Here is a 23,343-nt window from a genome sequence, read left to right on the forward strand (position 1 = left end):
GGCAGCAACATAGCTGAACACACCCTGACTTCTTTACCTTGAATATCTATAGAGGCAGAGTGAATGTAAATAGTCATTTCTTTTCAAGCCTTCAGTTGGATTACTGTTAGTATCCGAGACCTCCTCCTTATCCTGTCCTGACATGTCTGCACTCCTACTGCCAAACCCTAATGTATTTTACTTGCTCCTCATTTCATCTCATTCATCCCTAGTTTTTAAATAAAGCCTACAAAAATGTCAGACTCCAGCCCACCCCTTCCAACAGAACCTTAGCAGTCCTGTATGGTAGTTCCTCTCCTTCACAGAGCCACTCAGCCCAAGCCCCAGCAGCATTCCTTCTCAAAGCAGCTGTCCCTTCCTGAAGCAGCCAAGGATGTCCCTCATTTCCCATCTCCATCTAACCATTAGCAGCCCTAGCCATTTCAGTAGCTGCCACTCCAAAACACAATCTAGCCAAGTTTGCCAGCCAATCCCTGACCCCCAGGACCAGTCCAGGCAACAAGTAGTCTCTCTCATATCTGATGGCAGAGAAAAGACAAAGGTCAGGGCTGTGACACTAGAGGAGGGGGACAAAGAATAGGGAGTGTAGTGGAAGAAAAAACAAAGCCAGGAGTCTGATAGGCTGGGAGACCACACGACAAAGCCTGTGATCCAACCATGGCTGGCCCCACTAGAACTGCAATGGGAATTTCCCTTTCCATCTTGTTTTTCCTATATAGTTTAGCTTAGTCTTCATGTGTTTACACTAGGCTGCAATTACTAAACTGATATATCACTATTTCTAAGAAACTGCTCACACTGAAACTGAGAATGAAAGCGGTACAAGTCCATCTGCTGATTTTCATGTCAATATTCAGAATGCTTTTCTAGCTCAGTGAGATTAGAGCCTTGGGAAGAATGTGGAATACAGGAGGAAGCTTGCAGATGGACTGCATTTTCTTTCCTAAAAGAATTTACCTGTAATTTTTGTCTTCTAAGTATGTCCAAATTTTTGCTTCTTTCCCACTTTATCAGACAAGAGCAGAGTCTCTCTGCCCCAATAGTGATCCTCAGCAAGGCTTTGTGAAGATGTGGAGAGACTTTAGTATATTTATGGAGAGTTCCATTGGTAAGTTTAATGGACCTCCGACTCCAAACCCTGCAATAGAAAAGTCATAGAATTAGTGGATTTTAATAGGATCTCTTTTTCTAAAATACCTTTGAATTGTAATTAATCTTTCATGTCTAGATGTCAGAGCCCTGTTCTGATTGAGGCCTGGTCTACATTCAAAACTTAAGTCAACATAGCTACAGAACTTTAGGGTGTAAAAAATCCAAATCAGCGTGCCACTGCTATGCTGACCTCCTGTAGGCACAGTTAAGTCGACAGAATAATGCTCCCATTGACTTAGCTACTGTTGCTTGGGGATGTAGAATTACTGCAACACTGGAAATAAACCCTTCTGTCCCTGTAGTCTGTGTCTGCACTATGGCACTGGCATGGCTATGGTACTGTAGCTGTGCTACTAAAGTCTTAGGCTAGGTCTAGGCTAAAGAAATCTGTGTACTTAAGGCAGCAGAATCATATGGAGTTGATCTAGACCACCACACCAAGAGTTTTGTTTGCCCACAACATTAGCATGTCTTCCTTTTTTTTTTTTTTTTTTTAAAACAAGCCTGTTAATAGTAAGGAGTGGTAGGCTATACAGAAGATTCTGGACCCCTGGGATTGATATAGCATCCTGCAGCTGACTACCTAGAGGAATGGGAGACCTAGGACAAACCAATGCATTGGGTTCAGAAGTCATGCATATTAAAAAAAAACATGAATGTGGGCAGGAAGTAGAACTCTCAGCCACAGGAAGGTTTCTACAGGTTTTATTTTTTGTGAGGTGGGCAGCACTAAAGTGTCTCTGGCCAGAGGAAAAACAGATTTGAGTTAGAGGTAGGTAAGTCTGGGGTTCTTTTTCTACCTCAGGACAGAAGAGAGATGTAACCACATTCTCTGTGTCTGGACTGGTAATTATACATCTATCAGAATTCCCTAGGATGGAAATATGGCCTGTTAGCCCTTACTGCTACAAGAGGTATGTAGAATGAAACTGATATAAGGCTACTTTCCCTTGCCTATTTCCCCTAGTTGGACTCACATTTTGGTATTAAGTCCAGCAAACAGCCCTCCCTTTTTTCAGGGGAAGACTGTTTCACTCCACATAAAGCTATTAGGCTGTCCAAATTCTGCTCCCAAGTGGCTCTGGCATCCAGAAGGAATGAATGGAAGGAGAGCTAGAGAAGAGTTCGAGCTGTCTACCTCAAAATAACAAGAAGATTGAGCAGCTACATTTCCACTAAGAGTGAACTGTGCTGTACAATTTTCAGCTCCTAGATAGCTGAATGTATTTTGATCACCTCCACTGTAGGCAATCCCAGATTCTGTATAAAGTTTAATATCTAGCTGCATGAGATTGTGAGCAAGACTTACAAATCTTCTTCCGGACCCAGGATTAAGACTATATTTAAAACATGGGTATACTTCTGCTCATCCACTGTAGTCACTTACTTAGAAGGCAGCCTCGCACTCTACAGCCAGAGGTGAGCAGTACAACTGCCATGGCTTTAAATGCATCTTTAGAACCCATGGGGAGACTGTGACTTGGAGATGCAGTCTGACAAGGCACAGCTGCTGTTGAACAAGGAGCATGTGCCAGTCAGCATCCCTGAGTCTCTAAGAGTGCTTAAACAACTTCCAATTCAATGCTGGACTTCATTTCATGTTGGCAGAAAGCAATGAATATGTTTAATCTTTTCAAAACCATGATGGATCAGCACCCATTAGCTAAGAAATGGATGAGAGTCTTTGTTCATTTCTGGGGAGTAATATCACCTTCATTTTAGAGGACACTATAGTCTATTAACCAATGATAGCTAATGTCCAGGAAACTGAACAAGTGATATTTGGGAACAGATGGGGATGTTTGAGGTGTTTCTGAAGTTACCACATAGAACGGATCTTACACAATCTAAAGAAGTAAGATTCCACTGCTGTTGAAAAAGCAGGTTGCCTTAATGGACCAAGATTCTGCATAGCAGAGATTGGAGCCCTTGCTTCTGACAGCTAATCATTTTGGTCTGCAAGTCATTTTACAAACAAAAGGGTAATAAAACTTTGGCCAGACCCCTTTTGCTGTTCAGTTTACCTCTTATTTCTTGGTGTAGTTGTGCTCCAAAGTCTACTTTTCATGTTTGAAACAAGTTGGGTGTGTAGCTCTCATGACTGTGAAAATTATGCTTGATACTCGTTAAGTTAACTGAATCATAAAGCTAGACAGGATGAAAGAATAAAAGGTCTGAAGAGCCCTGTTCTTTAGTAAGTAACTTGTGAAACCCTAGATGTGTCAATTTAAATAGCCTTATTTCACAGATAAGCACACCATGTTATGTTTATCCCACAATCCTCAAGTGCCAGGGTTGCCACAGGAGCAGTATATTTTCATCTTGGACTTCCTCATGGAGTTGTAAAAACCAAGTTATGGTGAAGGTTCAACAAGGCCTCTGGAAAGAAGCAGAGTGTCTTATGTTCACTCTTTCTTCTCCCCAAGTACCAGTAAAAGCTTTGGTATTTAGATACAAATTATGATCTAGAAGACAGGGGGAAAAGGTAAACCTGAAGTTTTTCCCAAGACAGTTAGAGCAACTTTTCCATTTATACCTGATTTTAAGTATTTATAGGAGTTAAGGAAAAGAATTAGTACTGGCACTGCCATGAGTCACTCAAAACTATTACAATTCAATTGTTTATCACATGGAGCCCTTTGATGGTAGTTTATGATTCTTCCAGTGACTTTTACTGAGTTATTTAGGGACACAATACAAGGTAGAACAACCTCCAGCTTAACTAATTTTAATAGTCAAAAGCCCAGCAGCTGCAGTACTAGGTCATTAATATAAACTGTCATATTAGAGAAAGGAATACAACATTGCAAAAAAAGCAAATAATGAGTATATACTGCAGAAGCTTTTCAATCTGCCATTTTTGCTTTTTGGCAAGAATAGTTACTTCACTTTAAAAGGTGAGTAGCTTCCAAAGTGACATAGCTGAGTGGGATTTTCAGGACTGTGTTGGCAGTTAGGTAAACAGTAGAGCCTGAAAATTCCTGCCTTAAGGTTTGTTTTGTACAGAGGATCATTTTGGCTAAAGCTGATTTATATAAAATTTCGCACTCGCCTTTATCAGAAGACTTAATCAGCATTCACAACTCACTGAAGTCAAAGTAGTTCAAAAATTTTGAAAATAGTGCCCAAATTACTTGCCTAAAATGATAAAATTGGTGGGTACAAACAGAACACGTTCTGAGTCCAAAATCCACTCTATGCCATATAAAGACAATCTTCATGCAGGAGCATATGCAAGCTTTCAGTTTGGGATTATGACAAATTACCTCAAACACACTGTAAACATGCACCACCAAAACACTTTTGTGGCAATCATAATAAAAGAATGATAGATTATTCAGATTTATACTGAAAGTGAAAATATTCAGCAAAGCGCTGAGCCCTCCACTGTCAATATCTTTTTAGACTTATGAAAGAAATCTTGTTTTTTGGTATACTCTTTGCTTGTGTATAGCAGTAAAGAATTTGTACTTTAGGAGTTATCTAACTGGCTGTAGATTGTGACTCATTACATTCTCATGCTAATTTATATAATGCATGTACTATTATTTGAAACACTATTCTTAGTTCATTTTTCTTTACATAAAGATGCAATCAAAGTGAGGGAGGTGGGCTGAAGCTCCCTTAAGAAAAGTTTTCAGATAACCTTATGATCACAGCAAAAGATCTTAATTTGCGCTCCAATCTCCACCACGGTTTCCCTTAGCTGTCATTCACTGTATTAGACATACTTGCAGATAAAAGTTTGTTTTTTTTTTAACCACTTACCATATCCAATGGCTCAATGGAATCAAGTCTTTCAGCTATCTGTGGTCTTAAGAAATGGTGATTTCTTCAGTACCAGATTGGCAATTATTAATCACAGTGGATCCAATGTTGGCAATTGAGTGGGAATATCAGCGAACATGAGATTTCTAGCTTTGGATGTTCTAACATTAAAAGGGGTAGATAGTATCTGAATTAAGACTTTTCCCTGATTACATAAAGACTAGAACATTTTTAAACATGTTTCTAATCACCAGAAGGTAAAAAAACAAAGATCCTCTAACTTACCTTTCTAGGCCCTGCTCTACATTACAAGTTTAGGTCAAATTTAGCAGTGTTAGATCGATTTTTAACCCTACAACTGTCCACACGAAGCCATATTTGTCGACCTAAAATCAATTTCTATACTCCTCCCCGACTAGGTGATTAATACTGAAATCAACCTTGCTGGGCCGAATTTGGGGTAGTGTGGATGCAATTCAACGGTATTGGCCTCTGGGGGCTATCCCAGAGTGCTCCATTGTGACCGCTCTGGACAGCGTGCTCAGCTCAGATGCACTGGCAAGGTAGACAGGAAAAGTCCCACGAACTTTTGAATTTAATTTCCTGTTTGGCCAGTGTAGTGAGCTGATCAGCACAGTGACTATGGAGTCCCAGAATCGCAAAAGAGCTCCAGCATGGAGCTAACGAGAGGTACTGGATCTGATCACTGTATGGGGAGAGGAATCCGTGCTATCAGAACTCTGTTCCGAAAGACAAAATGCCCAAATGTTTAAAAAAAATTTCCATGGGCATGAAGGACAGAGACTATAAAAGGGACTCTCAGCAATGCCATGTGAAACTTAAGGAGCTCAGGCAAGCCTACCAAAGAACCAGAGAGGCAAACGGCAGCTCCGGGTCAAAGCCCCAGGTATGTCTATTTTATGATGAACTGCATGCCATTCTAGGGGGTGCCCCTAACAACTACCCAACCCCTGTGCATGAACTCCGTCAAGGATTCTCACGCAATAGGGATGCGGATTTTGGGGACGAGGAAGATGATGAAGTTGTAGACAGTGCACAGCAAACAAGCAGAGAAACCCTCCCCCCCCCCAATCCCCGACAGCCAGGAACTGTTTATCACTCTGGAGCCAGTACCGTCCCAACCCACCCAAGGCAGGCTCCCAGATCTTGAAGGTGGAGAAGGGACCTCTGGTGAGTGTATCTTTGTAAATATAATACATGGTTTAAAAGCAAGCATGTTTAATGATTAATTTGCCCTGAAGACTTGGGATGCATTCGCAGCCCGTACAGTTACTGGAAAAATCTGTTAACGTGTATGGGGATTGAGCAGAAATCCTCTTTATCTCTCTGTTATCCTCAGGGGAGTGATATCATTCGTGGTCACCTGGTTGAAGTAGGGGAATTTTATTAAGGGGACATTCAGAGGCTGAATGGCTGAACAGAAATCATCCCTGCTGTTAGCCATGTGGTAGGAGGAGGGGTGAAGTGATCATCCCAGAGAATTGGGTATGTGAGGGGTTCAGTAGGGTTTGTGCTGCACATTAACCCAAAAACCGCAGCCCCTCCTTTTAAATGGCCAACCCAATGAGTGCTTGGTATGGGAAATGAGGGCATTGCTGTTTGAAACCATTCCCACATTATGTCTACCTGCAAGCCAAATTCTGTTGCCTGCCGGCCCAGCATGTCTGATCTCTCACACCAAAGCTGGCAGGCCCTCAATATAAGAGGCAAATGCAACCTTGTAAAGAAAGCACACGTGCTATGTAATGTTATCAGCTTGGTTCACTGTGAAAGTCTATCCATTGTTCTCTAACATGTTTTTAAATACTACTCTCCCTTTGTCTCCTGCAGCTGCAAACGTTTCAACGCTCGCCCTATCCTCTCCATCCCAGAAGCTAGCAAAGATTAGAAGGCAAAAAAAAACCCAAAAAAAACAAAAAAAAAAAAACAACCCCAACCACTCACGCTGAAATGTTCTGAGCTCATGTGGTGCTCCCACACTGAACGAGCCCAGCAGAATGCACAGAGGCAGACAATGTCAGAGTGCAGGAAAAAACAAAATGAACGCAAAGACAGGAGGGACATGTAGGACAGGTGGCAGGAACAAGATGATAGGTGGCGTCAGCATCATGAGAGGAGGCAGGAAGCAATGCTGAGGCTACGGGAGGATCAAACTGATATGCTTCAACGTATGGATGAGGTGCAGGGAAAGCAGCAGGAGCACAGACTGGCGCTGCAGCCCCTGTGTAAACAACTGCCCTCCTTCCCAAGTTTCATAGCCTCTCATACAGATGCTCAAGAAAGTGGTGGGGGGGCCTCCAGGCACCCAACCACTCTACCCCAGAGGACTGCCCAAGCAACAGCAAGCTGACATTCAATAAGTTTTGAAGTTCAGTGTAGTCTTGTCCTTCCCTCCTCTCCCACCCCACCCGGTGCTTCCCTCCTCCCCCCCCCACCTCTCCTGCACTACCTTGGCAGTTATCCATCCATTTGTGTGATGAATTAATAAGAATGCATGAATTTGAAACAACTTTATTGACTCTGCAAGCGGTGATCGAAGGAGGGAGGGGAGAGTGGTTAGCTTACCAGGGAAGTAGAGTGAACCAAGGGGGGAGGCTCATCAAGGAGAAAAATAGAACTTTCACACTGTACCTGGCCAGTCATGAAATTGATTTTCAAAGCTTCTCTGATGTACAGCACGCCCTGCTGTGCTCTAACCACGCTGGTGTCCAGCTGCATGTAATCAGCGGCCAGGCGATTTACCTCAACCTCCCACCCATCCATAAACTTCTCCCCTTACTCTCACATACTGTGGAGCACACAGCAAACAGTAATAACGATGGGCATATTGGTTTCGCTGAGGTCTAACTAAGTCAGTAAACTGTGCCAGTGCACTTTTAAACATCCAAATGCACATTCTACCACCATTCTGCCTTGATCAGCCTATAGTTGAACAGCTCCTGCCTGCCTGTGTACGGTTTCATGAGCCATGGCATTAAGGGATAGGCTGAGTCCCCAAGGGTAACTATAGGCATTTCAACATCCCCAACTGTTATTTTCTGGTTCTGAAAGTAAGTTCCTTGCTGCAGCCATGCACATAGACCAGAATTCCTAAAGATGCGAGCATCATGTACCTTTCTCAGCCATCCCACACTGATGCTGGTGAAACATCCCTTGTGATCCACTAGTGCTTGTAGCACCATTGAAAAGTACCCCTTGCGGTTTATGTACTGGCTGCCTTGGTACTCCGATCCCAAGATAGGGATATGCGCTCATTTATCGACCCACCAGTTTGGGAAATGTGCAGGTCAAAGTAGATGGCTTTGCTGCAATGAGATTCCCTTAGTCACTACCCTTGATAGCAGCAGCTCAGTGATCATGTTAGCTACTTGGATCACAGCAGCCCTCACAGTAGATTTGCCCACTCCAAATTGATTCCCGACTGACCAGTAGCTGTCTGGCATTGCAAGCTTCCAGAGAGCTATCTCCACTCGCTTGTGAACTGTGAGGGCTGCTCTCGTCTGGCATTCTTGCGCTTCAGGGCAGGGGAAAGCAAGTCAAAGATCCATGAAAGTGCCCTTGTGCATGCAAAAGTTTCGCAGCCACTGGAAATCATCCCAGAACTGCAACACTACACGGTCCCACCAGTCTGTGCTTGTTTCCCGGACCTAGAATCGGTGTTCCATAGCATGAACCTGCCCCATTACCACCATTATGTCCAAATTGCCCAGGGCCCGTGCTTTGAGAGAATTCTGTGTCCATGTCCTCAACACACGTCACTGGCGCTGCCGTCGCCTCCTTTTGAAGTTCTGGTGCTGCATATAGTGCACGATAATGCACCTGGTGTTTACAGTGCTCATAACTGCCACAGTGTTCTGAGCGGGCTCCATGCTCGTCATGGTATGGTGTCTGCAGGAGAGCAGAGTGACAACGGAAGCAGTCATTCCATGACAGTTTGTAGTCCTACTGCACCGTCTGCTGCCAGCAGCACCCAGGACACAACAGCGGCAGCTGAGTGGGCTGCATGCTTGCCATAGTATGGCATCTGAACGGAAAAAAGGTGCAAAACGATTGTCTGCTGTTGCTCTCACAGAGGGAGGGGCGACTGACAACATGGCTTAAAGGGTTGGCTTACATGGAATTAAAATCAACAAAGGGGACAGGTTTGCATCAAGGACAAACACAACTGTCACATCGAAGTCTGGCCTGTCATGAAACTGATTTTCAAAGCCTCTGATGCACAGCACGCCTTGCTGTGCTGTTCTAAATCGCGAACAGCCTAGTCAGCAAACAGCATCAGGAAGCGTTTAGATGTCCAAAAGCACATTCTAACACCATTCTGCACTTGCTCAGTTTATAGCTGAACTGCTCTTTACTATTGTCCAGGTTTCATGAGCCATGGGAACAAGGGTAGGTGCAAACTGTGCGGTGCTGCCAGCTGGGAGAGAAGCCTGAGGCAGAAGCCTTCAGCTCACAATATTCCAGGCAAGACAATCTCCATGAGAGAAAAGTTAAAGACGAGAATGACCTGGAGTCACTCCCACTTATGTCCAGGCGCCACTCACTGAGGTCAGCCAGGAGCATGCATGTCTGCCCAGGCACCCCGACCGAGCTCACTGAGGTCAGCCAGGAGCACCTAGGAGACGACGACAAGCAGTTGTATTGCATTGTCTGCTACCGCAAAGGCAAGGAGCTGCTGCTGTGTGGCAATGTAGTACCACATCTGTTAGCAGCACCCAGGAGACAAAACGGTGATGGTGACCTGAGTGGGCTCCATGCTTGCTGTGATATGTCATCCGCACAGGTAACCCAGGAAAAAAGGCGAGAAACGATTGTTTGCCACTGCTTTTGTGCGGGGGGATGGGGGGGGGGGCTGATGACAGGTACCCAAACCACCTGCGACAATGTTTTTGCCCCATCAGGCATTGGAGCTCAACCCAAAATTCCAATGGGCAGCAGAGACTGCGGGATAGCTACCCACAGTGCAACGCTCTGAAAGTCGATGCTAGCCTCAGTATTGTGGACGCAATCCGCTGACTTAATGTGCTTACTGGGGACACAATTAACTGTATAAAATCGACTTCTATAAAATTGACCTAATTTCGCAGTGTAGACATACCCTAGATTTTTCAACTTCCCTTGCTTCCTGACAAGCTTTTAAAGACTAAAAGCCTAAGTTATGCTCCACTTGTTTTTTGCTTCTCATATTCAAAGTAACTGACATCAAAAACACCTTTGATAATGACACAGGTTTAGAAGATTTGGGACATTTGAGTAATATTTGTTTAGGGCCTAATCTAAAACCCACTGACAGGTGCATGGCCTTTAAAGATTATTTATGCTTATCAAGCAAGTTACTGTATGAGTTTAACACTAAAATTGAGTTGTCAATTTCTTCCTTCAAGCTGTCATAACACTGACAAAATTCTGACCTGTACTGATTTGATATTTTCTGTTATCTCATGACAACAATGGATTAATCGGTAGCTGTATTAGAGAAAAGTAATTTAGAATATTTAAGTCTTAAAATCCTAATTTTTCCTATTCAATTTAAGCCTCTGAATTGTAAAGTAGCTTCAGAACATGGGAACTACTTCCATTATTATACATACTATCCTTGACTTAAATCTTAGAGCTGGCTGGGAAAATTTAATTTCTGCAAAAAACTGAGGTTCTGGAAAAAAGCTTCATCTCAATAGACAAAAGCATAACTTTCTCCATAAAAAAGTTTTGAGAATTGAAATTCCACAATATTTAGTCTTAGAAACACCACAAAATGTTCCTGCTATGAGAATGTTTCAGTATTTCCAGTAAAAAAAAAAAAAAAAAAAAAAAAAGCAGCTCCCTGGCTCTCATGGAGAAGTTGCCAAGGAGCTAGACAGGCAAACTGGCAGCGAACGAGGCAGGGTTCCATCCTAAGTTTAGTTGAAGTTGACATATTCCCATAGAAAAGCACTGTAAATTCACAGTGTGAACACAATTCAGGCAGCACTGTCTGGCACATCCCATGAGTGAGAATACACTGAACACCTGAAATTTTCAATTTCAGTGAACTGACATTGACTATCAGAAAACTTCTGATTGGCTAAATATAGATTCTATCTTGATTTTGCACAATGCTTCCTCACTCTAACATACCTAATCCAGCTTCAATTTGTAGGTGCCTTTGCAGGTGAATTACTCGGGTAGATTGAGGACCAAGGCATCTTTTTTTTCCCTGTGGCAGGTAAGAGTGACCTCACTATCTCAACTGGATTCTACTTTTCTCTTCCTAATCAGGTCACTTCATAGTCTTCTGGCTTGATTTTCTGCTCAAGTTAGATGGTACTGCTCTTATAGCAAGCAAGAGTTTGCTGAACCTCAAAATTAATAGAAAGATGCATCTTTCTAAATTTAACAAACTAATCTGACCTGCATAACACAAGCTACAAACTTCACCCATTAATTCCTGCAACAAGCCTATAATTTGTTTGAAGAGGAGTACATTGTACCTGGGAGAGGGGGTAGTAAATATATCAAATGGACACTCAAGCAATAAAGACATCTGTCTGAGCAACATCTGTTTCACAACATTATGTGAGAGGTAAGACAATGTGCTCAATCTTAAATTGTAATGCTCAGCTAACATTTTTAATTGCATCTTTAAAAATTCACCTGATCCCAAAAGAACTGACATAGATACACCCTGTATAAACAGAGAAGAACGCCACAAGAATCTGGTTACTGAACTAGTGATAGGAATGACACCTTTGCCTAATATTCCAGAAAGCATAGTTAAGAAAGCTAGATGGTATTTGAAATCACAATTGCACCTCTATTTTAAAACCAGAACAAAACCATGTACCAAACTACATATTCAAATATTTTATAAAAAAGTTAAGGTTTAACATTTATTTTACATCTAACTTTCCATATCCATGTGGAGACAAGGAATTAGAATGCACATGAACTATAAGCAGTGCAAAAAGTGGTGCCAGAGAGAAGTCACAGATGCACAAACTGATAGCATAGGACTGGGGGGAAGCTATGAACAGTAAGAATGGAGACAAAAAATAAAGGAAATTCATGAGGAAGACGACAGGAAAGAAAAGAGCAGGATTAATAATGCCCTTGTTGCAGAGGAAAGAAACTAATGGCACAAGACAATGTTTCTTGTCAAATTAAAAATCCAATAGCAATGACTCTTTATTCATTCAAGTTTCGTCACCTGAAATAGATGTCTGTTGTATTAAAATATTCATTAATGTAAATGGCAGCATGGCAGAACAAGTCCTTTTCAATGAATAACAAACATCCCACATAGTAAAGTCACTTCAACACAGCCTCATGACAACTCCCACATCAAAACAGTACTTTATTTTGCAGTTTTTGCCCCATTATTACTCTCACATTAAGATCTTTCAGCTATCATGTATACAAGATGAAGAAAAGCTTCTCAGTCAGCAAACAGGGTGCATCTGGAAATGCCTCCACAATACACCATTTCAGATCTGCTGGGTCCCAAGTCCATCCTTGAACTCTGGGCTCCCAGTACCAAGTATAGCTCACTAAGGCTACACTACTAGGTTAGCTTATTAATTCTGCATACATCAGGCTGATCAATGTGTCAACCTGCAACAGACCAAGTATTATAACTGAAAATGGCAAAAGATTCACTCTATTGAACTTTACATCATTATTTGATGTCAAACAATGAGGCAAATCCCAACAGTATATACAAAAACCAGCTTTGCTTTTACAAAAGATTGTTTCCCATATTGATTAATCCAGGCAGCTAACTCATTGGTTTATGCAACTTTATTGAAGAAAATAAATCAGTTATTAGCAGAGCTATTAGTTGATCACTCATCCATTGACAACTTGCTTCATTTATTCAGTGCTATATTAAACAGTGTTCTGGAAGACAGATTAACTAATAGCTCCAAGCCTCCTAACAAAATTTAAATGAATTACAAAAATGTTCTGAGACCCTATTTTGGAATACAAGGGATGTTTGACTTCCAAATTTTCATTCTCTGTAGAACAAGAACTGGTCATTCTTTTATTGACATGCATAAGATACATCACATTTTCTGCTCTGATGCTATAGATTCTGTACCAATTCTTCAGCCACGTCAGTTATGAGCATAAGCATATAATAAAACCTCAAATCTCTAACACTGGAAGGTTTAAAACAGGATGGATGTTGCTACTGCAATGTTACTTCCTTTGATGTGAGAAAATTGAACATCCATCTCCCCTCCCCTCAGGTGATATCTTCAGTATCTGTTAGAGCAGTGAGGAATGGTTTTAGTCTCATAACCAAGTTAGAATGAAGACATTGGCCACATAATACACATGCTCCTTTTAAAAAAAATTTCTGAATGTTGGGCAATTGTTCTTGTGTAACTACTTTATAGATTCTAAAAGCAGTTATTGTCCAAAGCTGGAAAAACTAAAGTCTTCTCAGATGAGCATGTGCATGAATGGAAGGAGGTAAACAAAAAAAATAAAAAGATGAGGTCTGATAGGGGAGCAGCCGGATAAGAAAATCAAAAAAGGAACAGTAATTTAAAGTTTATTCCAGCTATAATGCAGGTTATTTTGACTTTTAAGGTATCATCACATGGCATACTTCTGAGTCCATTCCCGAGATATTCTGTTGTATCTGTGAATAAAGGCGGAAACACATTAAACAGGTCCAGTTAAAGCACAAAGTGATATTTAATATACTACTTTTAGAAGAAAGTTTTCAGTAATTCCTTACTGAAGAAATTCACTGCTGCTGCTTCTTTCAACTGGCTGTTCCAGTTCTTTCTATACTTTCATATGTGATCTTTTACTGAAGAAAAATAAGTCTTACTAGAACGTCTTCAAGAAACTTAGAACAAATGCCTACATTTTGAGACTATTTGAAACACACTTAGATTGCATAAAAGATAGGTAAGTTGCTAGAAGCATGTTATGAAAGATTATTGCATGGGGTGGGGGAGTGAAAAGGGGTGAAAATTAAAAGTTCACTTTTTTGATAGATATATTAGGTTGTTTGGAGCCTGATTTTAGAACCAAGTCTAAAGAATACTGCGTGCTATGATTAGAGAGGATATATTGAACCCTACAGTCAATTATGTTATTGGTGGATTTTCAGTTATGTCCTGACAAAATTTCCTTTTCAGTTGGAGAATGATGCAAGACCCATTTTTCATACCAGTATTCTGCCCAGGCACAGAGGTTTTAACTGAAAAATAATGACAATGAATTCCAGCCAGTGTTTGCTTTTAGAAAAGGTTATTAAAATAGGCCATGAACTTTTTGTACAACATACTAATCTACAGGAATTGGGCGGATACAATTAGTTTCTTAACAGCATGCTTGTCAGTATTAAAGTTAATTTCTAACTATACAAACAAAAGTAAAAAAACCCAAATAACCAAAAACAGTACTTTTCCCTTTTTTAGCACATTCAATTTTGCCTGTACACACAGTCTGAATTTGGACCACCTAGATTTTTATTTATACATGGTGGTTTGACTACACAGACCAGTTCCCTCCACCCCCAGTCTCTACAAAATTTGGTTAAATACTTACCAGGAGAGAGGTACAAGATCTTTCAGAACCTCAACAATTCAAAAAAATCTGTTTCTTACTACCACCGCTATGTTTGTTTTGCCATGCAAGAATATTATCTATTTGTGAGATATAGTAATTGGCAAATACATTTCACACTAATCACAGATCAAGCTGTTAAATATTCAGGTTCAATAACTGATAAATCCATTATCTTTGTTAGTTAATCCAGTGTCTTAAAGCATGCAGCACTCAAGTGCTGACCGTCTCCATTTTGTTAAATGCACCGTCAAGTGCAAATATTCTTACCCTACAGCATAGCGTATTTCTCTGTCCACTCTCTTGCTAACCTATTGTACCTAATTGGACAAGTATATTTAATATTAATATACAAACTTCAACAGCTATTTCACTGAGTTCTATCTGAGTACAACTGTAAAAACCATGCTTGAGACAAAACAGTTTCTACGCAGATAGAACACCACACCTTTAGCCAATGGGAAGCGTCAAAATGGAAAAAGTATGCAGTTATCAAAAGAAGGCGCACTAGAGTATTTACAAGGGTAATTTCTCTCCTCAGACTTTAGAGGCTTTATATGAACTGATACTATTTCAGAGAGTCTCACATGAGACTGCTTAGAGCAAACCAATAATTTTAGATAAACTTTCAAATACAAATCACTACAACATTAGTGAAACACCTCCCTGCAGCTTCAAAGATAGCACACATTTCTTCATAGTTATCTCATAGACTCATAGGTCAGAAGGGACCAATATGATCATCTAGTCTGACCTCCTGCACAAGGCAGGCCACAGAACCCTACCCATCCACTTTTATACAACCCCTAATCCAGGACTGAGTTATTGAAATCCTCAAAACTGGTTTGAAGACCTCAAACTGCAGAGAATCCACCAGCAAGCGACCCATGCCCCACGCAGCAGAGGAAGGCGAAAAACCTCCAGGGCCCCTGCCAATCCGCCCTGGAGGAAAATTCCTTCCCAACCCCAAATATGGCGATCAGCTAAACCCTGAGCATGTGGGCAAGACTCACCAGCCAGCACCCAAGAAGGAATTCTCTGCAGTAACTCAGTTCCCATCCCATCCAACATCTCCCCGCAGACAATTGAGCAGACTTATCTGGTGATAATCCAAGATCAATTGCCCAAATTAAACTATCCTATCATAACATCCCCTCCATATATTTATCAAGCTTAGTCTTGAAGCCAGATAAGTCTTTTGCCCCCACTACTTCCTTGGAAGGCTGTTCCAAAACTTCACTCCCCTAATGGTTAGAAACCTTCGTCTAATTTCAAGTCTAAACTTCCTAATATCCAGTTTGTACCCATTCGTCCTCGTGCCTACATTAGAACTAAACTTAAATAATTCCTCTCCCTCCCTAACGTTAACGCCCCTGATATATTTATATAGAACAAGCATATCCCCCCGCAGCCTTCTTTTGGCCAGGCTAAACAAGCCAAGCTCTTTGAGTCTCCTTTCATAAGGCAGGTTTTCCATTCCTCGGATCATCCTAGTAGCCCGTCTCTGGACCTGTTCCAATTTGAATTCATCCTTCTTAAACATGGGACACCAGAACTGCACACAATATTCCAGATGGGGTCTCACTAGCGCCTTATATAACGGTACTAACACCTCCTTATCCCTGCTGGAAATACCTCGCCTGATGCATCCTAAAATCGCATTTGCTTTTTTAACAGCCGTATCACATTGGCGGCTCATAGTCATCCTGCTATCGACCAATACCCCAAGGTCCTTCTCCTCCTCCGTCGCTTCCAACTGATGCGTCCCCAACGTATATCTAAAATTCTTATTATTAATCTTTAAGTGCATGACTTTGCACTTTTCACTATTGTATTTCATCCTATTACTCTTACTCCAGTTTACAAGGTGGTCCAGATCTTCCTGAATAGTATCCCTGTCCTTCTCCGTGTTAGCAATACCCCCCAACTTTGTGTCATCCGCAAACTTTATTAGCACATTCCCGCTCTTTGTGCCAAGGTCAGTAATAAAAAGGTTAAATAAGATCGGTCCCAAAACCGACCCTTGAGGGACTCCACTAGTAACCTCCTTCCAGCCTGACAGTTCACCCTTCAATACGACCCACTGGAGTCTCCCCTTTAACCAGTTCCTTATCCACCTTACAACTTTCATATTCATCCCCATCTTTTCCAATTTAACTAACAGTTCCCCATGCGGAACCGTGTCAAATGCCTTACTGAAATCGAGGTAAATTAGATCTACCGCATTTCCTTTATCTAAGTAATCCGTCACCTTCTCACCATAACCAATTACTTCTTCCTATGCCACAAATTCAGTCTAAGAGGGAGAGATCACAAGTATCTCATTCATTCCCTACCACTGTTTTCTTACACAAGAAGAGTATGTTTCACAGTATATTAGTAAATTATCCTTATATAATTCTGTACTTACTTGTCTCTGTCTGTTTTATAGATACGTGCAATCTCTGGCACTAGGGGGTCATCTGGATTTGGATCACATAACAGTGAACAAATGGATAAGAGAACTGCAAAATAACCAAAAAGATTGCTCAACAGTCAAATCTGAACAAAGATCCCAGCTAAATACAATGGAAATACAGTTAATTTGCTTTGTTAGGACAACCTCAGTATGCTATAAAGAAAAGATTCATTAGTCTTCTGTTTATGATGCATGCTGTGTAAGTTTAGAGGCAAATTACATAGCCCAACTCTAAATGTGTGGCTTACAATCATTAAAATATATTTATAAAGGTGTTTAACTACTCCCCACCCCTTTTGTTTGTCCCTGAGCTCCTCTGACTCTAGCAGTTCCCACCATCCCACAAATATACACAGAGAAAGGTAACGCTGCCCAAACTATAAAACAACAACAACAACAAAAAACACTATAACGTTACAGAGTGGCAATCTACTGAGCCATGTTATATAGTTGATCAGCTCTTTCACAGCTAGAAGTCTCTGATAAACAGATTAGAATCAGATGGTATTTCTTCTCTGCAATAGTAATAATACAGTAATATTCTAGGCTGATCAAACTAGATACATACTGATAAGATAAAAGGAAACACTAAAGTAAGACTACTATGGAGAAATACTGTTTGAAGCAACTTATTTTTTACATTCTTCATTTCCCATCAGTGTTTTTTAAAACTGTAAAATTCAGAAGCAAGCAAGCTGGGGGTATAGTGTCAACACAACATGCAGATCCAAATTCAGACACAAGCTTGGTTCTTGCTCCCTGAATAGGCAAGAATCAGTAGTTCTATAGATAAAAGAACCCTTTGCTTATTCTGACTAGTGCAACTATCTCAGGGGGATCTACCAAACCAAAAAAGGGAAGTGAGCTCTGGTGAGCTTTTCTTGAAGTCAATTAGTTTCAAGAGTTGAATTCACTAGATTTAATGAGAATATTCACATTTACAGGAAATGGAAGGGAAAAAGCCATAAAGCAATACTGATCACAGTCTAAAATATGATTACTAAATTCATATATGGAAATTAGTACTCCATATTAACAGCTAGCAATTAACTGCCAAGCATTAGACTGATCACAATCTAAAATTGGGAGTTTTCTATGAGCACACATGCACCAATTTAAGTTACAATTTTAGACTGACCTACTTAAATCAATGCAAAAGGTTGTGTAGACACTTATTTTGGTTTAAAACCAGGTTAATTTCAGATTATCTTCATTTAGGAATAGTTTAAAACTGAAATAAGCCACTCTAATAGAAGAATCCATACAGGGATTCAGCTGCACTGGTTCATGTTGGTGAGTAGAAAGAGGTTTAGCAATAGCTAAAGTAAAACTGCACACTGTTTTGTTTTTTAAATAAAAGATGAAATAAATAAGCATACAACAATGTAATCATTACCACATATGCAAGATGCCCTTCTCAGGCTAGAGTATAATTGGAGAGTAATGGAATGCCAAGAAAACTAAGCAAAAAAATCACAGTATCAAAAGGAAGAGGGAAATTGTAATGTTTTCTTCACCTTTAGAAATAGTTAAAGCAGGAGACCATTGTGATCTTAGAATATCGAGACAAATGCTGCCATTACTGTTAATATTTGGATGATAGATTCTTGTTGTAAATGCAACCTATAACAAAAAATAGATAAAGTATTTGTTTCACATATGCTAAATAGCGTAATTAAGAGTTACACACAAGTACAGATAAGTGCACCAGATTTACTGAAGTGTGTGTTGTGGTTCCTGAACACCCAACATTTGAATCAGATACTCAGCACTTACATGCTACTTTTCCTCACCACTGTACAAACATGAGTTATCAACACTTCTTATGGTTAAGTATCATCTCCACTTGTCTGGCAGTGAAGAAGTTAAAATGATTTGTTCAAGACAAAAAAAGCCCAAGTGAAGCAGGGCTGCTATTAGAATTCAGATGTTCCCAATTTCCATTCCTATGCTTGGTTCATTAAAAAGCATTAGTCTCACAAAGAAAAGACTACTTGCCTTAGGTGGTTTGAAAGGGTAGTCTGTAGGAAAGTGAATTGTCAAGAAGAATACGCCACCTTGATATGGACTGTCATTCTGTCGAAGAAACATGTCCACTGTAATTATACGCCTGAATTAACTTTTGCAAGGAGATACACTACTCAATTAGCAAGGCAAATCATTCACTTAAAACACAAATAAGATGTTTAATCCACAATGTAAGCACTGAATTTTGATGATACCTGGGCTTAATATTGGGGGAAAGATAACTGACTGCACCAATTGGTCACTGGCAACGAATTTCCTCCTAAAACAACTGTATTCTGTAAAGGCTTAGTTTAAAGCAAGTGTCACATGCAGGCCAGATCTGGTTCTGACAGCTTCTTCCACCCTGCAGTCCCCTTTGCAATTTCAGATGTATCCAAACTGCAGCAGCACAGAGAGTCAGGAGAAAGCTGGAATGAGAGGAGCTTAGGAGGGACTAAGGGCTTGTCTACATCAGAAAGTTGCAGCGCTGGTGAGGGAGTTACAGCGCTGCAACTTTGAAGGTGTACACATCTGCAGGGCATCACCAGCGCTGCAACTCCCTGTTTGCAGCGCTGGCCGTACTCCCGTTTTGTCTCAGGTGTAGAGGATCCAGCGCTGGTGATCCAGCGCTGGTAATCCAATGTAGACACTTACCAGCGCTTTTCTTGACCTCCGTGGAAGGAGGAAGCCTCTGGTAATCAAGCTGGTCTCCTTTCCCGGTTTGCTCTCTCGTTCCCGGAACCCCGAGCAAGCAGGTCTCCTTCCCTGCGGTTTGCAGGGTGGCTCCGGGAACGCGAGAGCAAACCGCGGCGAAGCGGGTCTCCTTTCCCGGTTTGCTCTCGCGTTCCCGGAACCCCCCTTGAAGCCGCCCAACAGCGCTGCAGTGTGGCCACATCTAACACCACATGCAGCGCTGGTTGCTGTAAGTGTGGCCACTCTGCAGCGCTGGCCCTATACAGCTGTACTAATACAGCTGTAACAACCAGCGCTGCAAAATTTTAGATGTAGACATGGCCTAAGTGCCTGGCTAGCCACAAGCAACTGATCCCTACTCCCCTTGTAGCAGTTTTTTGTAGGCCAGTTGCAGTCCTTTCCAGCCTTCTGCACATTCTGTCCCCACCATCACCACTGCTTAGCTTTCCAGTCCTTTCTCTCACCACATGCCTGGATCCCTGCCTCTGGGTTACACATAACCAGGTTCCTGGAAATTTATTTTCTTCCCCTGCTCAGGGAAAAGGCAATCATAATGATAACCTCAAGGGGGGGAAATTCTCAGGTTTAAGTGGTGGTGGAATTACCACCCAAAGTACAGCAACAGAGAACACTCTCAAAAGGTGGAGACTGAGCCAGTGACCTATCATTTGTGTGTGTGGGGGGCGGGGGGGGGGGAGAAAGAGGGAGGAAGAAGAGAAGCACATACAAAAGAGGAAGTTTTAGAAAAAGTATAAGCTTCATTAAAAAGTCTTTAAGTGCAATATTTAACTTTGCTGGCTAAAGAAGCACATTCTGCGATTTTGTAGTTCTCTCTTATTGCTTAAGCCCCCCCTACTCTTGGCCTCAGGACTGAGCAAAAAAGGGTAGTTTGATCCTTGTCACAATGGGTTTCACATACTTGGTCTATAGGAATACTGGAAGATGGCTTTATTCTGTTGATCTATTTTTTAAAATGTTATATCCTTTAAGGCCAATCTCTTGTTTATATACAGACTAGCCACATCCTATTCCTTTAGTTTATATATTCTTTAATATTTGCAAATGAAGCAATGTAGTTAAAAGCCAACAGATAAGTCAAGGGGCAAAATCGTCATGCTAGAGTTGACACTTCAATGAGACAGCCTTGGCAGAGATTAAGTGCATCATGCAGCAGTCACTGAAAAACTGCTATATTGGCAAATGAGAAGTTCAAGAACTACTTCAACTCTTTTACTGTATACATGCTGGAAGCAAGTCTTAGTAGTTAAAGTGAAGTCACAGAACTGGTTAGAACAAGTGTAGAAAAGAACTATGAAAGCTTCCTAATATGTCTCTGACAATGAGAACTCAATCCTTACTATTAGACTTCTGTGTCAGTAGCGGATCTCAGATGTGGAATATGTTAAGTCATCTATCTGCACTATCGATGACTACCCTGTCATTAAGGTATGTGGCCTACACCAGTGGACCACTAAGCTATTATCCTAAAGCTAGGATAAAATTCTAGCTAAAATTCTGCTCTAAAGTATGTGCTCATGCTATTCCAAAGGGCATAACTAATAAAAGTCTCTTGCCTGATAGCATAAAGATTAAGTGAGAAAAGAGGATAAACACTGAATGAGCAGGAAAAGGTAGAAAAGAAAATTTCTGAATTTGAAGTCCGACTATACTTTGAGAGTTCTGTGACCATGCAGTCAATCATGTAAGTATAACTCAATGACATACAATGGAACTCATTCCATACTTGAAGTAAACTTCCAAAAGTATTAGTATAGCTATTAAGCAAACATTCTGGTCTCTCTGGAGTGCATACTTTGTTGCATGCAAAGGGATAACAAGCTATAAGAACAAATCCAGCATTTTAACTTTGAATTGAAGATACAAGGATTCTTCAGTTTGACACCCAAAAGAAGCTCTGCACTAACTGGTATCGATAGAATATCTAAACCACATTTGGACATGTGTAAGATCAAAGTACTACATTAACACTGATCTGATAATTAAGTTCTACTCTAACATGACTAAGGCCTAATCTACACTTAATTCAGGTCAATATAGCTATGTCACTCAGGGATGTGACAAATCCACACCCTGGAGCCCCACAGCTATGTCAACCTAACCCTTGCTGTAGACCCAGATGCTGTCACTCAGGTAAGTGAAGTTCCTACAGTGACAGAAAAATTCCTTCTGTCACTGTAGTCTGCATCTATAACCCAGGGTTACAACAGCATAACTATGACACTTTAGTTATGCTACCACAGAAGCTGGAATTTAGACATGGCCTAAAAGTGTCACTGAAGGGGTTCCATGTTTATTGGCACTTGATTCAGTTTGCTCAGATTTTTAAATTTTGAATGAACTGCCAGTCCTGACAGAGCCTGGAATCTGAAAATGACTTAGTGCCTTCTCATACCTCATTAACAGTGAGACTGCAGATGAAACAAGCCTTCAGTTACATACGTGCAACCCCATCAGCCTTCAGCGAGGTTGTACAGGTGTAACCAAGACCTGATTTTGGCCTGCAGAATCTTATTGCTCATTATGCGTAACAGAGAGAATCTAATCCAATGTTCAGATACCAGGCTGAGTACGCACACTTGGCAATTATATCACTCCATCTGTAAACTAAGCAAGTCTGGAGTAGTTCTAGATATGGAACCTTAATATCTTTAAAAAATCTCTTTAGGAGGAGAAATAAACATTAATATAATTCTCTTCATTATACAAAAAGCTGTTTTCAGATCCCAAATACAAAACATGCACCTCAGTGTACTATTTTTACAGAAGGGAAAACTTTGTTATAAGGTAACTAGCCACAGCTTCCTGGAAGACTACTTAGGGTATTTTTTTAAATAGCTTTAATCCAAATATGCATGTCTTAAAAAAACTTGATAAAGTTTGTTTGAAATACTAAAGCATATCAAATGGCCAGTGTGGTTTCCTAGAAGCTTCAGCTACTTGGTTAACTGAAGTACTAAGAAGTCTAACTTGTAATGCTCTTAATCCTCAATAATGGCAAGGGGCTTTAGACCTTCTTCCTAGTCACGTTATACAAATCACATTCAAATTTAAAAATGCATAATAAAGCACTCAGAACACTTTGCACTTCAGAAAACTTTTCATGACAACACCTTGCATTGCTATGCAGGACATGTGAATTCAGATACATGTCATGTTATGGAAGTGACACGCCAACAATGAGGAATCTGCATAACTCAAAACTCACTTTCCCCCACTCTGTTCTCAAACTGGCATTTTTGAGAATGTCTACATTAAAAAAAGACTGGAGAAATCCGAAGACAATTCTTATTCAACAAGAACTATGATTTCAAGTTAGTATTAACATTCATGGGAGTCAGAATACTTACAGGTCCCATAATTGTGGCTTGCCAATGGAACACTAAAAAGGAAAAAAAGTCAGTGTTAGTGTTATTACTTAGACACTATATACTTTTTGAATTAAAATGAAAACATAACATTAAAATTTAATACTACTTACTATCATCTCCAACTGGACCTGCAGAACACTGTGCTGGAGGGTCACGGGCTAAGTCACTAAGTTCCTAAATAGAAAACATTGTGTTCAGAGAGAGTGAGTGAAGTGCCTTAGCCACTGTCCAACTGGAGGTACAGAAAATCCTTACATTGTTTTTCCTGGATAAAGAGAATGATTTGGCACA

At 40.8% G+C, this 23,343-nt stretch overlaps 1 protein-coding gene and 1 long non-coding RNA gene across 2 annotated transcripts in view; one reads left to right on the forward strand and one right to left on the reverse strand.

Annotated features, from left to right (window-relative positions):
* The window catches only part of LOC115652452, a 51,224-nt gene that overhangs the window by 18,718 nt on the left and 9,163 nt on the right, over positions 1–23,343 (forward strand). Inside the window, exons 2-3 of the long non-coding RNA XR_004000651.1 lie at positions 9,307–9,724; positions 11,081–11,146. This is a non-coding gene — a long non-coding RNA (uncharacterized LOC115652452). The remainder of the gene's footprint in view (positions 1–9,306; positions 9,725–11,080; positions 11,147–23,343) is intronic.
* The window catches only part of UBE2D3 (ubiquitin conjugating enzyme E2 D3), a 30,569-nt gene continuing 19,306 nt past the window's right edge, over positions 12,081–23,343 (reverse strand). The window contains exons 2-8 of the mRNA XM_030564461.1: positions 23,163–23,226; positions 23,032–23,063; positions 18,962–19,039; positions 18,481–18,586; positions 16,916–17,009; positions 14,776–14,825; positions 12,081–13,567 (exon numbers count right to left, since the gene is read on the reverse strand). Of these exons, the coding sequence (XP_030420321.1) occupies positions 14,777–14,825; positions 16,916–17,009; positions 18,481–18,586; positions 18,962–19,039; positions 23,032–23,063; positions 23,163–23,226 (423 nt within the window). The 3' untranslated portion in view covers positions 12,081–13,567; position 14,776. The remainder of the gene's footprint in view (positions 13,568–14,775; positions 14,826–16,915; positions 17,010–18,480; positions 18,587–18,961; positions 19,040–23,031; positions 23,064–23,162; positions 23,227–23,343) is intronic.

This window comes from Gopherus evgoodei, chromosome 5 (assembly GCF_007399415.2).
Source record: "Gopherus evgoodei ecotype Sinaloan lineage chromosome 5, rGopEvg1_v1.p, whole genome shotgun sequence".
Classification (NCBI taxonomy): Eukaryota; Metazoa; Chordata; order Testudines; family Testudinidae; genus Gopherus; species Gopherus evgoodei.